Genomic DNA, 17,241 nt, shown 5'->3' with positions numbered 1-17,241 from the left:
TTCTCTGTTTAAAAAAAAAAAAAAAAGCAAAGGAAGGAAGAAAGAAAGAAAGGGCCCTGATGAGCGTCCCCCAGTACCTGGATCCCACCCTTCCCAAAGCCCCTACTGCCCCCAGTCTAGCTGGGGCCTTCCTCCCTTCTGGACCTCAGGCTGGGCTCCTCTAGGTTCCCACTCCCCTCAATGGCAGTATTTCTTGCTCCCTAACAAGGTTCTCCATCTCTCGCTATATCTAAGGGCCACCCTGACAGCCCTGGGCACCCATACCTGATTATAGCAAATGGCAGTAGCCCCACCTTAGAGCCAAAATATCTGCCAGGGCCGGGGCCAGGGGTCTTCATGCCTTGATTTAGGGACTTACATGCAGCAAGATTCAGATCAGAAAATCTAGGGCTGTCTAGGCCACAGGAATCTTAAGAGTCCACTGACCCTCAAACTGATTTATGACAAACAACCTCTTTTTTGTAAAGCTGCCATTTGCTGAGGTAATCCTTACACCAACTTTATGCAGTTGGTGCCATTATTCCTATTTTACAGATGTGGAAACTAAGGTTCTGAGAGCTTAAGTAACTTGCCCACAGTCACACCGCTGAGTGGTGGCCGAGCTGAGCTTTGAACCCAGGTCTGCCTGTCTTGCAGGGGTCCTTTTACTACGGGCCCCACGCTAGCTGAGTGGCTCTGCCTCCACCACCTTAGAAGTCTCAAACGGGTCCTTGTCCCTCCCAAGAACTCCTGATCCTCCTGCACATGCCTCATGTTAGGGATGAGGGAGCTGAGGCCCATCAGGGGAAAATAACTTGTCCAAAATCACAAGCAAGTCTGCCCCAGCTGGGATAAAAACCCCAAACGCCTCATTCCCAGCTCGCTGCTCTTTGCACTGGCTTCTGTCCTCCTTGGTCAGGGCTGGGTTAAGGATTAGCTCTTCTCACTCCTGTAGGGTTAGGCCCTGGCGCTGGCATAGGACCCGGCGGCATTGGTATTGGTCCCGGAGGTGTTGCAGGTGAGCTACGTGAGTCACTGGGCCTAAGGGACCTCCGAATTCACCATGGGTGACATCCCTGATCCACCTCCTTCTCCCCCCAGGAGCAGGGACCCCAGCTGCAGCCAAATCTGCCGCTAAGTTGGCTGCCAAAGCCCAGCTCCGTGAGTGCCCTGCCTACCACTTCCTCCTCACCCCACCAAGTCCAGGCTGGCCCAGCGTGACCCACGGCAGAGCCGGGCCCCGTGATATGCAGTCTCGCGGGCCCATCACGCAGGCTTGACCCAAGGCAGCAGGCAGAGGGGTTAGAAGAGCAGATTTGACAAGAGGAAGACCCAGGGTTCGAATCCTGGGCCCCACAATAGCTGAGTGACCTCTGAGTTTTCTGTCCTTGTTTGTGACATGTGGGTGCTAACAGCATCTGCTGCAGAAGGTTGTTGAGAGAACTAAATGAGCTCATCCAAGAGGGAAGATTGGGAGGTTTGGCTGGAAAGGAAAGTGGCGTAGAGAGCGTACAGCCATGAATACCGGCTAGGGGACTTGGTGGTCAGGGGGAGTTTTAGGAAGGTCATTTTTGTGGCCACAGAGAGGGTGGATTAAGGGGGAGGGGGCCCCACATGGGTCCGGGTCCCTTCCCTTGGGGCCGGTCTCAGCTCCCTGCTTGTTGCCACCACCCCACTGCCTATCTCCCCCAGGGGCGGGTGCTGGACTTCCTGCCGGTGTTCCCGGATTTGGAGCTGCTCCTGGAGTTCCCGGATTTGGACCTGGTGCTGGGGTTCCCGGATTTGGACCTGGTGCTGGGGTTCCCGGATTTGGAGTTGGTGCTGGTGTTCCAGGCTTTGGGGCAGGTGCAGGTGAGGGGCCTTCAAGGCTGGGCAGAAATGACCCCTGAGCTCAGAGGAGGGAGACCTCTGTCCTCCCAGCGCATCCCCCAGCACCTCATCATGGGACTGGCAGTAAATTCCCCATTAGGTTTTCCTGAGCAGTAGAGATGACTGGGGTAGCAGATGGCGGAGGTGTAGTGGGGGGTGGCAGGCGAGGAGGCACAGTTCAGCCCTCAAGCACCCGCAGTCCAGACTGGTGGAGGCATGATTAGATACTGGAGCTCTGTACCTGGCAGGTTGAGTTCCTGGCTGGGAAGCCGTAGCTTCAGGGCTTTGAGAGAAGCAAAGAAGGCAGAGGAAGGCAGAACCCCCAAGCACAGAGGTCAGCTGCTGACTACCCCATTTTTCCTTTTTCCACAGCACCTGGATCCCTGGCTGCTGCTAAAGCAGCCAAATATGGTGAGTGCCCCCCAAACACTCCGCCCTCCATGGTTGGTTTCACTGCTGCCCCACCATCCTGACAGCACCTAATCACCCATCTCCCCTCCCTCTGAGCCAGGGCCCAGTGCCCGGACGCTACAGCACAGGGCTGGGATGGTCAGGATGGAAAAAGGCAGTTTCTAGGACACATTCACGATGGTTTAACAGACCTGGCCCCTGCCCACTGAATGCCTATCGTGCCTCCATCCCCAGGACAACCAAACACACCCCTCACATTTCCAGCCTCCCTGGGGGCAGTTCCACCTTGGTGAGGACCATGGTCCCTAAGGCCTCTCTGGCCCTCACAGTTTTGTGAGCCCCACGGCCACGGAGGGGCCAAGGTTGCTGTCCACTGGGACGCTTCTGCTTCCTGGCCAGCAGAGCCCCGGCCCCCTGTCTGCCTCCCTGTCAGCATGATTACATCTGCCACGAGCCACGAGGACGTGGCAGACATGCCTGCACCTCCACTTGGCGCTCAGCAGCCCCAGCTGGCCAGACCCACACTGTCTGTGGCCCCCACATTCCTGGCCTCCTGGGAGCCAGGTCGGGGCCTCCGCCAGGGAAACACCAACCAGCCCGGGCCAGTCCACTTGGGGCCAGTTTCCACCTCGGAAAATCCCGACTTCCTCACTCCCCACTCCTGGCGGGCCTGGTGACCCACAGGCCCTTCTCCTGTTCCCTGCTGGCTGCTCTGCCGGCCTGAGTCTGGCAAACGTCACCAGGGAAACAAAGCAGTTAAGGGCACTGGCTCCAGAGCCATTCTTGCCCATGGGATGTTGAGCATATTACTTAACCTCTGCTGTGCCTCAATTTTCTCATCTGCAAAATGGGGATGATAATAGTACCCACTTTTCCTGTTGCAATGAATACGAGGCAGGCTAACTCGTGAAGACACTGAGAACTGTGGAACGCTGGTTGCTGCTGCTGCTAGCAGCTCTGCTCTGGACAGTAGTGGCTCAGAGCTAGAGTACATTCCTTTTACTCTCCAAACACCTGTAGGGTGAGTGGGATAAGGATCATCAACCCCTTTAGGAAGATGGGGCTCTGGAGCTCAGAGAGGTGACAGCTCTAATGAGGAAGAAATCAGGGTTCAAACCCAGGGCTTCAGAACAGGAGGCCAGTCTTTCCCTCTTGGCAGCTTTTGGCTACCACTGTGTCCACCTACAGCTCCAGTGCTAGTCCAGGGGGATGGGATGAAGAGGAGAAGGGGGGCCCTTTTCTGATTGGTCAGTGACACAGGCCCAGGTGTCTAGGATGGACTTCTGTCTGGTGCTCCTTCCACTGGGTCACATGGCCTCGGCCACCTGCCTGCTTGCTTACTGTCCCTGGGCCAGGGAGACCCTGTCCTTCAGAAATAGGGGGACTGACTCTTTGTTCTCAATCCTCAGGAGCAGGAGGGCCTGGGGCCCTTGGAGGGGTGGGGCCTCTTGCTGGAGCAGGTGTCCCAGGTGGTGTGGCAGGTGAGTTGAAACCCCAGGATGGTCTGGGTGGGGAGGGAGACTGACCTGCGGAGAATCACTCCCTGAGCTCCCTTTGTGTCCCCAGGAGCTGGACCTGCTGCCTTGGCTGCCGCCGCCAAGGCTGCTGCCAAAGCTGCCCAGTACGGTGAGCACTGTGTGGGGGATTTGGGGGCCCTGTGATCGTACACCGTAGTGCACTATTCTCTGACCTGCCTCTGAAGCCCTCAGGGGCGTCATCTCCCCAGGGCCCAGCGCCCCTCCTGGCCCCACTGCACCCGCAAAGGCCCTGGAAGCTCAAGCTCCACCTGGGTCCTGGGATGAAAACTCCAGCCCTCCACAGACAAACAGCAGGGGTCCCACCAGTGGGAGTTTAATGCACAACTCTCTCCACAGGTCTGGGGGGAGCCGGTGGGCTCGGAGCTGGAGGACTGGGAATTGGAGGGCTTGGGGCTGTCCCCGGGGCTGGGGGCTTTGGAGGTAAGACGCTGCTCTGGAATCAGTAAGTGCATGGTGTGTGTGTGTGTGTGTGTGTGTGAGAGAGAGAGAGACAGAGAGAGACAGAGACTTCCTTCCCACCTGGCCACTCCTCAAACTGTCTTCTCTGCCCCCATCCCAGCGTTACCTCATCTGCAGCTCAAGGTAGTGGTGGCCTGCGCCCTCCTCTGGGCTCCTGCAACATTTAGAGAGGGCCTTGAGCAAGCAGAAGCGAGGGTGGCTTCTTGAGAGGGATCCCAACCCTCTCCCACTCCTCTCTCCTCCAACTGGCATGACCAGTACCAGTAGGAATTCATTAGGATAATGATGGTTATGCGTGTTTTCTAGAGAAAAAAACTGGTTTGGAGGGAATTACTTTCCCAAAGTCTCTGCCCTCCTGGCTGGCCTTGTGTTGGCATTTCTCTCTTTCTTGGGTCATCATTGTGTCTCCCTACTAAACCTGCCTGAAGTCTCTTCCTATATGTTCCAAAAACCCAGACACACAGTAGGAGCTTAATAAAGTTTTTGGAAACTTGGATGGATGAAGAAGGGGTGCAGAGATGGTGGGAGGAGGAGTCAGTGTGTAGATGGTAAATGGTGAGCAGGTCAGGAAGGGACATGACTCAGGGAGGGCAAGGACATTCCTGAGTCCTTATGCTCCCCCTCTCCCCAGGTGTGTCCCCAGCTGCAGCTGCTAAAGCAGCCAAATATGGTGAGTGGCTCCCTGCTGGCCTCCTCTGCCCAGGCCTGCAGGCTGTTTATACCCCATCCCCACAAAGCTCAGGCCTCAATCCTGCTTGAAGTATCCCAGACGGCCTGTCTAGGATCGCCCTGACCCCAGGGCCACTTAGACTGTGCCTTGTCCCAACCCCATCTGCCCTCTTCTCAGGTGCTGCTGGCCTTGGAGGTGTCTTAGGAGCTGCCAGGCCCTTCCCCGGTGCAGGTAGGGGCCTTCTCTGCTGTGGAGTCCTTCGCTCTGGCCGAGTCTAGAGAAGGCTTGCCGGGCTAGCAGGAGAGATCCTGGAGCTGCTTCTAGCACGAGGGCATGAAAGAGAGGGTGGAGGGGACAGCTCAGGAAAAGAAACACCCAGGCAAGGGGCAAGCTTCAGGGTCCAGGAGGGGGTGGACATCGTGGGCCTCAAGCACCAGGCTGACATGCTAAGGCTATGGGGGCCCATACCAGGATGCCAGGTGGGGACAAGGTTTGTGAAGAAAGCTGCTCTGAGTATGGGGGAGGGGAGGGGACAGTGAGAAGAAAGTGGTCCTGGGCAGAGAGGAAGAGGGGCTGAGGCGAGAGTAGGGCCTGCCCTGTGCCAACCCCAAGTCCCTTCTGCAGGAGTTGCAGCAAGACCTGGCTTCGGGTTGTCTCCTATTTTCCCAGGTATGTCCCTGCTTCCTGCCCTGGGCCCTGGGCTGCAGCTCTGGCCCCAACCTTCCTCCTCCCCTGCTTCAATTCCTTCTCCAAAGGGCTGAGCCAAGCCCTGGGATGGACCCCCTAACTCAGATTACACAAGGCTGGGCCTCCCCTCATCCTCTCTCCTCCCTTGCAAGGCCAGGGAGCATCAGCTTTTCTAAAAGGCCATGTTCCAGATGGGGTAAACTGAGGTTCAGACAGTGCCAGGGACCTGTGAGGCAGAGTGAGGCAGAGCCAGAGCTCCCGGCACCCAAGCCCAGGACTTGGCCCCTCTCATGTGAGGCCCATGCTGCTGGAGGGCTTGGTGGGCTCCCAGGGGAGGCACACTCACAGTCCCTCTCCTTGCTTGCAGGAGGCGGAGCCGGAGGCCTGGGAGTTGGTGGTGAGTCTGCAAGAAGGAGAGGCCCCACTTCAAGCAATGCCCTGAGCTCCTTGCTGGGTGAAGGGAGAGTCCTGTTGAAGGAGTGGCTAGTGTAGCCACAGCCCTCAGCTGGCCCTCTAGTGTGGGGCTTAAGAGATCCCCCCAGGAGAGTCATAGAAGCTGAAAGTTCAGCCCTGGGATGTGGGGATGGGGGGCAAATATCCTGATTCCTGGGGCTCTCAGCCAGGCACTTGACAGGGCAGTAGGAGTGAGACAGGGACCTGGGTTACTCCAGGGCTTGGGGTCTAAGTGGAGAGATTGACAAGTTCCCACAGAAAAGGAGAGAAACTGTAAGGGGAGAGCATGTTTGCTGGGGTCAGGCTGAGGCTGGGACCTGGCTGTGGCAGGAGGGGTGCCTGCTGGGCTGCTCAAACCTCCACGTGTAGGATACAGTACGAAAGGCCTTTGGAACCTGCTGTGACAGGATCAAGGCCCTGTATACGGTGGGGGTCCTGGGGAGGCTGTAAAGCCCTGTCCCCTCCCCAATTCCCATCTTTCTGTCCACAGGCAAACCTCCAAAGCCCTACGGAGGGGCCCTGGGAGCCCTGGGATACCAAGGTGAGCAGAGAGCCCACCCTGGAAGAGGGCAGGGAGGGAGGGGCAGAAACAGAAGCAGAGGCTGGGGCCCATCGGTCTAGGAGAGGGGGCAGCACGTTTGCACTAGGCTTGGCAGGGAGTGGGAAGGCTTGGGGAGCCGGACACCTCACCCACCCCTTCTTCTGCCTCTGACCCAGTGATCAGGTCTGGAAGTGGGTCTGGGACCCTCCCGGCTCACCCCAGCCTGGCCTGGCCTGGAAGTCCCTCCTTCCCTGCTGTCCACACACCCCCTGCAGGAAGGAGCCAAGGGAAAGAGAAAGGAGGAGGAAAGAACTCAGAGGGGCAGATACAGAGAGAGAAAATGGATGACACAAATCTGAGGGGTGGGCAGAGGGATCCAAGGTGCCCAGGCTGGGCAGAGTGGGCAGAGGCTACCACCTGGCCATGCCCTTGCTCAAAGATGCAGACATGCCTCTGGGAGTGTGTGAGGTGAGACCTGATGACCACTTCCCAAGTTCCTCCCAGCAATACTCAAAGGGACCCAAAGAAGCCCTAGCGCCACCCTGCGGTTGTTCAGGCTGTGGATTCCCTTCCACCCCAACCTGTTTCCCTCTACACAGACAAGGCAGCCAGGGCCTGGGTGGCAGAGGCAATGGCAAGACCAGCCTGACCCTCTCCTGGGTACTTAGTGACCTTTGGCCCTATCCCCTTGCTTTTGAAACACTGAAGAGCTGCACAGAGATGCCTGTCCCTGCCCCGCTTGGTTGCTCGCTGCCACCAGGTGGCAGTAACAAGCCATGTCTAGCTACCTCAGGGATGGGAACCACACCAGGCCTTACTTAGTACCTGACAATAGTGCCTTGATGATTGGAAACAAGGTTTACGGATCAGACCCTCCCCAGGAGAAGGCAGGTGTCCTGGGTTCCAGTCCCAGGTCAGCCACTGACTGGATGAGTAAGACTCTCCCTCTCTCTGGGCCTCAGTTTACTTAACTGAGGCGTTCTCATGTTTATCACACCATTTCCCTTGATGGGGGCTGCTCTGAGACACTTGCTAAAGGCTTCCCAGATGAGGACTCAGAGTATGGAGACCTTGTCCAAGCCTGGTCTTCCCGGACCTGGCCTCATGCCCTGACCCCTTACCTTCTCTGAGCCTTGGTTTCATCAACTATATCTTGAGCCTTGCTCCCACCTACCTGTCTAGAGGGATTTTGTACAGTAAGAGTTTGGCCTGGGGTGGAACCCAGGCTTCAAGTGGCTTCCTGGAGTTGGTCAGTGGGCAACGGCTTGAGCAGCAACGAGGAGGGGCTGGACTGACTGTGGCATATGCCCCTCCCACCCAGGTGGGGCCTGCCTGGGGAAATCCTGTGGCCGAAAGAGAAAGTGAGCTTCCCAGGACCCCTGACTCACGACCTCATCAACGTTGGTGCTACTGCTTGGTGGAGAATGTAAACCCTTTGTGACGCCCCCCACCCCTAAGACCCCCTCCTAAGTCCCCACCCCTGGAGGGGACAGAGCTGGCCGGGCGGACATGGAAATCCACAGGACAAGGAAATAAGAGAACAGTGGCCAAGTGGGCACCAGGAAGCCCCCTACTTCAGAGGCAAGGGGTGGGTGGGTTTAGCCCCCTGTCCTCACCCGCTTCCTGCCCTGGAGCTCCCGCTCCATACACTCTCCATCTCCAGGGGAACTTGGTGCTAAGTACTGGTGCTTTCATCTTCCTGGGGCAGGGAGGAGGGAAGGACAGTCTTTCGGGGAACCCCCTCCCTGGAGCTCCTCTGAAAACGGTGCGATACTTCCTGGGAAGTCCCACCTCCCCCTGCCCACCAGGACCCACCCCTGGCTGTGGTCCAGTTGGTACCCAAGCATTGAAAACCTCAAGCTGGATTCGATTACACCATCTCTTGGCTCTCTTGGCCCCCTCTCCCCACACCAATCGCTATTCCCTGTGCCTGAGGCACCTTCAGATCAGAAGAACCCCATTGGGAATAGCCCTCTTGCTCTTGTGGAATTCATCCACCCATCTGTCCATCCGTCCATCCATCCTTGTCACCAGTTGACCGCCTGGCACCACTAGCTGGCCAGCTGGCCAGGTGTCCCACCATCAACCTGGTTAACTATCAGGACAGCCTATGTCCTGTCTCTGCCCCACCACATATACCCCTATGAAGGGGCCTAGGGAGTGAGGGGCTGTGCCAGCTGGGGTGGCAGGAATCTCCCCCCCCCACCTGGGTCCCCCCATGCAGTACTGTATCCCCGTCCCTCCCTTGAGCCACTGTACTTCACAGCATTTCCCACCCCTGCCCTGCCCATCTTTTTGTGTCTCGCTGTGATAGATCAATAAATATTTTATTTTTTGTCCTGGATATTTGGGGATTATTTTTGATTGTTGATGTTCTCTCTTGGTTTTATTATTGTGGTTAATTGGAAAACAGAGTTTTTTTTGTCGTTGTTGTTTTCATTTCTGGTCTGGGGAGCTATATCCCCAGTAGAAAATTCATTTTAATCACTTTGGTATAACTCTGGATGAAACACACATTTTTTTTAAATAAGAAAAGAGAATTAACTGCTTCAGAAAAGACTAATAAATGAAAACCTTTTCAAGGAAACTGTGTCTTGGCCTCCTTTGTAATCTCTCATCTGCCTTTAGCTCCTGGCCTGGGGAGGGAACAGGGCTTGGCCTTGAGGAACCTCCACTTTTCAAGGTGTATTTAAGGGGCTGCTTACCAGAATCCACTGTTGTTGGCTTCTGGTGTATGGTCCTTCTCCAAGTTCAGCTTATCCTTTAACAATGAAAGCCCCTTTATAGGAAAAGCAGGGCCCCACGCACACCTGTCCACGGCAGGTCTCCTCTGCAGGTGGGCTCACCCACCCAGCCACACCTTCCCCAGCCCTCGTCTTATAGGACCAAGACCTTGAGGCCAGGGCCTGGTGGGCAGCCTCCAAGAGCTGAGGGGGTAGCTGGAGGGATAGAGGAAACAAAAGCGACCCTTCTGTCCAAACCAAACCCCTGGTGAACAGCTGTGCAGAAAGGGGGAAATGGCCCCACCTAAGAAAACCAGAAGACATGTTTCCCTCTGAAACATCCTATCCAAGGAAGGCCTACTCTCTCACATGGCCACGTAAGGCACTGCTTCACTTCTTTATAAAATGTAAACAATATCACCCTGCAGGAGGTACTGGGAGACTCAGTACTACCCTTAGATGCACCCATCCCCAGAGACATCCCCTTCCCTCTGGTGCCAGAAATCTGTGGGACCTGGGGACGTGCCTACAACTCCCTTCTACACTATACTCTGGGTACCAGATTCTGGAATTCCCTCCCCAAACCACCAAGTCCACTTCCAGGGCCCACATGGCCTCATGCGTGTATCCAACCTCCTGACTGAGGACCCCATGGCCAGTAGTACAACCCTCAGCCAGAAGGGTGGCAAGGAAGCTGTTCTTTGGGAGTGTGGGTGGAGTTTGCCAGGCAGACTGGAAGATCTTGCATGTGTTCCCAAGGATCCTGGCAGTGCCAGAAAAAGTGGGATGGAAAGAGAAAGGGGTGGGATGATGCTCAGGGCTCTCTCCCTAGAGGATAGTAGAGCACAAAAAGCAATGTATCAGGCAAAGACTAGAGCAGGGAGGAGGACCATGCCTTTCAGGCAGGGAGAGCAGCCCAAGTGAAGGCCTAGAGCACAGGACAGGGAGAGTGCCTGGTGGGACGGGGCAGAGCGAGGGAAGGATGGAGAGGGTATCTGAAGGTGGTAGGAGGTGGTGGGTTCATGGAGACCCACAGTGGGCTGCTGTGACGATCAGTGAGGACTGACAGCCTGCCAAAGAGTAGCGGCAAAGAAGATTCCTTCATTCATTTACTTTTTCAACAAAAATATCCCTTGCTGGCCAGCCCCAGCAGGGGGCCTCCCTGCTTTGGTTTCTCATGGTCCATGGCCTTAAATACTGCCCATGCACTGGCAACTCCCAAACACCTCCAGCGTAGACCTCTTCCCTGAGCTGCAGACTTGTACATCCAAAGCCAATTCCTAATATCTCTATCTGGTAGTCTCATAGGCATCCCTGAGGGGCCGGTTTCCCACCCACCACAACAAAACATGCTCTCCGCCCTGCCTTCCCCAGCTCAGTAAATGGCAGCTCCAGTGGATCACGCTGGCAGCTTGGAGCCATCTCTGGCTCTTCTCCTCTCACTCCCCACAGCAGATGCACCAGCAAATCCCAGCAGCGCTGCCTCCAGAAGTTATCCAGAGTCCAGGTGCTTCTCACAACCTCCAGGGACTACACACTGGTCTGTCAGCAGCTAGTGCCTGTATTACTGACAAAGCTTCCCAACTGAGCCGCCCAGTTCTGCCCGGCTCCCCTTCAGCTTTCTCTCCACGCAGCAGGCAAAACAATCCTCTTAAAACATAAGTCAGCTCAGGTCATGCATCTGCTCAGAATCTTGCAATGGCTCTTATCTCACTCAGAGGCTTTCAATGGCCTAGAAGCCCCTACCTGAGCTGCACCATCTGTTCTGACCTCACATCCTGTTTCTCAGCCTTCCACCAGCTCCTATGGTTACACGGGCCCTCTTATTCTTCCTGCCGGCAGCAGGCCCCCGCCCCACTCCAGGCCTCCATGTCTGCTGTCTGTCCTGCCCAGAATGCTTTTCCTTCAGCTATCAGCGTGCTTGACTCCCTTACCTCCTTCAGCACTTGACTCAAATGTCTCCTTTTCAAAAGGCCCTTCCCTACCCCTTTTCTAAAATTGCAAACTGTACCCTCCCTTGTACAGCCCTTGCTCACCTGCCCCTGCCTTCTTTTTCTCCAGTGCACCTAAGTGGCAAGGTAGACTTTCCTTCTTTATGTATTGACTGACTCTCCTTACAAGAATGTAAATTCCCTGAGGATAAACGCTGTTTTAAGGACAAAATCGATAAACTCCCTGCTTTCATTAGTTATAAACTCTGGTAGAGAGACAGTAAGCAAACATGCTAGGCTGATAGTCGCCCCAAAGATATCCAGGTCCTGATCCCTGAAGCCTTGTAAATATTACTGTATTTGCTTGGGCTGCTATAACAAAGTACCACTGACTGGGTGACTTTAACAACAGAAATTTATTTCCTCACAGTTCTGGAGGCTTGAAGTCCAGGGTCAAGGTGTGGGTAGGGGTGGTTCCTTCTGAGGCCTCTCTCCTTGGCTTGCAGATGGCAGTCTTCTCCCTGTGTCTTCACATGGTTGTCCCTCTGTACATTTCTGTGTCCTGATCTCCTCTTCTTATAAGAACACTGGTTTTATTGGATTAGGGTACATCCTAAGGACCTCATTTTAACATAATTGCCTCTTTAAAGATTCTATCTCCAAACACAGCCACATTCTGAGGTACTGGGGGTTAGGACGCAAACATTCGAATTTGGGTGGGGGGGTGCACTTCACCCATAATAGTTACCTTATAGGAAAAAAATCTTTGCAAATGAAATAAAGTTAAGAATACTGAGCTGGGAGAGATTATCCTATATTATCAGGGTGGGCCCTGAATGTAATCAATGTATTCTTATAAGAAGCTGAAAGAATTGTATGCCAACAAATTGGACAACCTACAAGACATGAATAAATTTTTTAAATATACAACCTACCAAGACTGAATCATGAAGAAACAGAAAATCTGAACAAACCGAATAACAAATAAGGAGATTAAGTTAGTAATCAAAAACCTCCTAACAAAGAAAAGACAAACATTTAAAGAAGAATTAACACCAATCCTCCTGAAACTCTTCCAAAAAATTGAAAAGGAAAGAATACTTCCAAGTTCATTCTAAGAGGCCTGATACCAAAGTCAGACAAAGACACTACAAGAAGACAAAACTACAGAGATGTAACATCATCAAAATAGCAGAATAGGAGGTCTTCAGCCCACAGCTCCCTACAGAAAATTTTCTAAAATTCATTTGGAACCACAAAAGACCACAGATAGCCAAAGAAATCTTGAGCAGAAAGAAAAAAGCTAGAGCCATCATATTGCCTGATTTCAAAACATAATATAGAGCTACAGTAATAAAAACAGACATATAGGTCAATGGAACAGAATAGAGAGTGCAGAAATAAATCCATGCATATTTGATCAACTGGTCTTTGACGAGGGTACCAAAAACACAATGGGGTAAGGACAGTCTCTTCAATAACTGGTGTTGGAAAAATTGGATAATGAATATTCAGATGCAGAAAAATGAAACTGGATCCTTATCTCACACTATACACAATAGTCAACTCAAAATGTATTAAAGACATACAGAAGAGCTGAAACTGTAAAACTTCTAGAAGGAAACAGGGAAATCTTCTTGGCATTGGTCAGAGAAATGATGTTTTTAATATGGCCCCAGAAGCACAGACAATAAAAGCGAAAATAGGCAAGTGTGGTTGCATCAAACCAAAAGAAACAATCACAGCAAAAGAAACAATCAACAGAGTGATCAAACCACACATTTGATATAGGCTAATATCCAAAACATATAAGGGACTCAAACAACTCAATAGCAAAAACAAACCAAAAAACCAAAACAAACAAACAAAAAACATATAACCGCATTTTAAAATGCGCAAAGAACCTGAATGGACATCACTCAAAAGAAGACATACAAATAGCCAACAGATATGTGAAAAGTTGCTCAGCATCACCAATCACCAGGTAATGCATATGCAAATCAAAACCACAATGAAATATCACCTATAACTGTTAGGATGGCTATTATGGAAAAACAAAAGGTAACAAGTGTTGGAGAGGATGTGGAGAAAAGGGACCCTTGGACACTGGTGGTGGGAATGTAAATTGGAATAGCCACTATTGCAAATAGTGTGGAGAGTCTTCAAAAAATTGAAAATGTAACGACTATATGATCCAGTAATCCCACTTCTGTGTATACATCCAAAGGAAATTCAATCAATATCTAGAAGAGATATTTGCACCTCCATGATTATTGCAGCATTACTCACCATAGCCAAGATATGGAAACACCCTAAGTATCCATAAACAGATGAATGGATAAGGGAAACATGTTGTATATATACAATAGAATATTATTCAGCCTTTAAAAAGAAGAAAAGCCTGCCATTTCGTGAATGAACCTGGAAGACACTATGCTAAGTAAAATAAGCCACACATAGAAAGACAAATATTGCATGATATCACTTATATGTAGAATCTAAAAAAAAAATCGAAGTCATAGAAGCAGAGAGTGGAGTGGTGGCTCTCAGGGGCTAGGGAATAGGGGACATAGGGAGATGTTGGTCAAAGGGTACAAAGTTTCAGTTAAGCAGTTATAAGTTCTGAAGATCTAAAGCATAGCACAAACTATAGTTAATAATACTGTATTCTATACTTAAATTTTTCCAAGAGAATGGGCCTTAAGTGAACTCACCACAAAAAAGAAAAGCAACTATATCAGATGATGGAAATGTTAATTAGCTTGATTTCACAATGTATATAAAAATATTGTACAACTAAAATACACAATTTTTATTTGTCAATTATACCTCAATAAAGCTGGATATTTTAATTGATCAATTAATTGATAGATTTTTGAGGGCAAAGAAATAAAACTACAGACCAATATCCCTGATGAATACTGCTGCAAAAATCCTCAATAAAATACTAGCAAACTGAATCTAATAGCACATTACAAGGATTATACATCATGACCAAGTGAGATTTATTCCTGGAAGGCAAGGATGGTTCAACATATAAAAATTACTGAGGGCCGGTCAAGTGGCTCAGTTGGCTAGAGTGCGAGTTCTGAGCAACAGGGTCGCCGGTTCAATTCCCACATGGGTCAGTGAGTTGTGCCCGAGCTGAGCTGTCGCTGAGCTAGTGAGAGCACATACTCTTAACAACAAGGTTGCCGGTTCGACTCCCACATGGCATGGTCAGCTGTGCCCTCCTGCAACTAAGATTGAACACAGCACCTTGAGTTGAGAAGCCACGAGCTGCCGACAGGCGGCCGCATGGCTCAGTGTGCACCAAGGTTGCCAGTTCGACTACTGTATGGGTTGGTGGACTATGCCCCCCACACCCCCGTGCAACTAGATTGAAAGCGGCAACTGGACTTGGAGCTGAGCTTGCGCCCACCACAACTAAGATTGACTTGGAGCTGATGGATCCTAGACACAATGTTCCCCTTACCCAATTCCCCAACACTGTTCCCCTCCCCAATTCCCCAACAAAATCTTAAAAAAAAAACACAAAAAACTGATGGGGTGGCCGGTTAGCTCAGTTGATTAGAGCGTAGTGCTCATAACACCAAGGTTGCCAGTTTGATCCCCATATGGGCCATGGAACTGCGCCCTCCAGAACTAGATTGAAGACAACCACTTGACTTAGAGCAGATGAGTCCTGGAATAACACACTGTTCCCCAATAAAATCCTTTTTAAAAAAAATCAACTGATATAACACACTACATAAACAGAATGAAGGACAAAAATCTCATGATCATCTTAATAGATGTGGAAAAAGCATTTGACAAAATTCAACACCCTTTCATGACAAAAAAAAAAACACTCAAGAAACTAGGAGTAGCAGGAAACTACATCAACATAATAAAGGCCATATATGACAATCCCACAGCTAACACCATACTCAATGGGCAAAGGTTGAAAGTTTTTCCTCTAAGATTAGGAATATAACAAAGATGCCTATTCTTATCACTTCTATTCAATGTAGTATTAGAAGTTCTATCCAGATCAATTAGGCAAGAAAAAGAAAGAAAAGGGACCCATATTGGAAAGAAATAAAATCATCTCTGCTCCTTGATGACATGATTTTATATGAAGAAAACCCTAAAGATCACACACACACACACACACACACACACACACACACACACACACACAGAGACCTGTTAGAACTAATAAATAAATTCAGCAAAGTTGCAGGATACAAACCTAACACAAAAAAATCAGTTGCTGGGCCGGCCGAGTGATGCATTGGTTAAGAGTTGGCTTGGGACGCCAGCTCTGAGCAGCAGGGCCGCTGGTTCGGATCCCACATGGGGGCCAGTGACACTGCGCCCTCTACAGCTAAGATGGTGAACAACAGCTCGACCTGGAGCTGGGCTGCCACGAGTGACCAGCGATGGCATTGGCTGCAGCCCCTGCTGCAGTGGGCTGCCATGAGCTACTGTGAGTGGCCGGCAACCGGTGTGAGCTGCCGTGAGCCGCAGTACAATGGCCTGCGAGCAACTGCCTCACCCAGGAGAAGCAATGATAATACCAACATGGGCTAATGAAGCGACGTCCTCCACTAGACTGAAGAACAAAGAACAGCAACTTGTCTGTTCCCCTTCCCCGATTCCCCAACACTGTTCCCCTCCCCAATTCCCCAAAGTCTTAAAAAAAAAATCAGTTGCCAAGGAAAATAATAAAATAAAAAATAAAATAATTTTAAAATTACGCTCAAGAGTGCGAGCTTTGGGCCAGCCGAGTGGCTCAGTTGGTTAAGAGCTCACTCAAGAGTGCAAGCTCTGAGCAACTGCAGTTCAAGTTTCAGCCTAAGCCGAACTGCCGCTGAGCTGCCAACAGGTGGCAGGATGGCTCAGCTGGAGAGAGCACTTGCTCCTAAGAACAAGGTTGCCTGTTTGAGATGGTGGGCTATGTCCGCCCACAACTAAAGACTGAACTCAGCACCTTGAGCTTAGCTGCCGCAGGGGTGGCTCAGGGGATACAGCGTGCGCTCTTAACAAGGCTGCCTGTTTGACTCCCACATGGGAGGGTGGTTACGCCCACCTGCAACAAAGATTGAACTCGGCACCTTGAGTTGAGCTGCCACCCGGATTGCTCAGTGGATAGAGCATGTGCTCTTAACAATGAGGCTGCTGGTTCGAATCCCACATGAGATGGTGGCTATGCCCACCCGCAACTAATTGAACACAGCACCTTGAGCTGAGCAGCAAAATGACTGGCCTTGGAGCTGAGCTTGCTGTGCCCTCCACAATTAAGATTGAAGGACAACAACTTGGCTGTTCCCCTTTCCCAGTTCCCCAATACTGTTTCCCTCCCCCAATTCCCCAATAAAATCTTTTTTAAAATAAATAAAAATATGTTTTCATAAATTTAATACAGAGCTTGTTAAATTTCATTGTTTACCACATTATCAAATTCTATGAATAGTGAGTGTTAATAATTGACAGAGTGCTGGTATTCCACAGAAGAAAAATTGGATTCACCAAAAAATTGCATTTAAAAAAAAAAATGGGCAAAGGACTTGAACAGACATTTCTCCAAAGACAGACAAAAACAAATAAAGAGATGCCCAACTTCACTAAGCAGCAGAGAAATGCAAATCAAAGCCATGATGAAATATCACCTTACACCTATTAGGATAGCTACTATCAAAAAACGCAGAAAGTAGGGGCGGCCGGATGGCTCAGTTGGTTAGAACGCTTGCTCTTAACAACAAGGTTGCCGGTTCAACTCCTGCATGGAATGGTGGGCTGCACCTTCCCCCAACCCCCCTCCACAACAGATTGAAAACAGCGACTGAACTTAGAGCTGAACTGCGCCCTCCACAACTAAGATTGAAGGATAACAACTTGACTTGGAGCTGATGGGTCCTGGGAAAAACACAGTTGCCCAATAAAGTTACAAAACAAAAAAAAGCAGAAAGTAAGTGTTGGTGAGGAGAAGTTGGAA

At 51.0% G+C, this 17,241-nt stretch overlaps 1 protein-coding gene across 2 annotated transcripts in view; it reads left to right on the top strand.

Moving 5' to 3' along the window:
• Positions 1-9,194, top strand: part of ELN (elastin) — a 31,710-nt gene extending 22,516 nt beyond the window's left edge. For both annotated transcript variants that reach the window (XM_019646934.1, XM_019646933.1), the window contains exons 24-36: positions 935-997; positions 1,081-1,140; positions 1,672-1,830; positions 2,221-2,259; positions 3,669-3,740; positions 3,826-3,885; positions 4,134-4,217; positions 4,888-4,926; positions 5,104-5,157; positions 5,551-5,595; positions 5,981-6,010; positions 6,557-6,607; positions 7,929-9,194. In XM_019646934.1, coding sequence (XP_019502479.1) covers positions 935-997; positions 1,081-1,140; positions 1,672-1,830; positions 2,221-2,259; positions 3,669-3,740; positions 3,826-3,885; positions 4,134-4,217; positions 4,888-4,926; positions 5,104-5,157; positions 5,551-5,595; positions 5,981-6,010; positions 6,557-6,607; positions 7,929-7,972 — 800 coding nt within the window. In that variant the 3' untranslated portion in view covers positions 7,973-9,194. The remainder of the gene's footprint in view (positions 1-934; positions 998-1,080; positions 1,141-1,671; positions 1,831-2,220; positions 2,260-3,668; positions 3,741-3,825; positions 3,886-4,133; positions 4,218-4,887; positions 4,927-5,103; positions 5,158-5,550; positions 5,596-5,980; positions 6,011-6,556; positions 6,608-7,928) is intronic.
• Positions 9,195-17,241: the final 8,047 nt, after the last annotated feature.

Source organism: Hipposideros armiger, unplaced genomic scaffold (genome assembly GCF_001890085.2).
Source record: "Hipposideros armiger isolate ML-2016 unplaced genomic scaffold, ASM189008v1 scaffold_107, whole genome shotgun sequence".
Lineage (NCBI taxonomy): Eukaryota > Metazoa > Chordata > Mammalia > Chiroptera > Hipposideridae > Hipposideros > Hipposideros armiger.
Note: the sequence above shows the minus strand (reverse complement) of the source record. Positions and strands in the feature narration are given on the sequence as shown.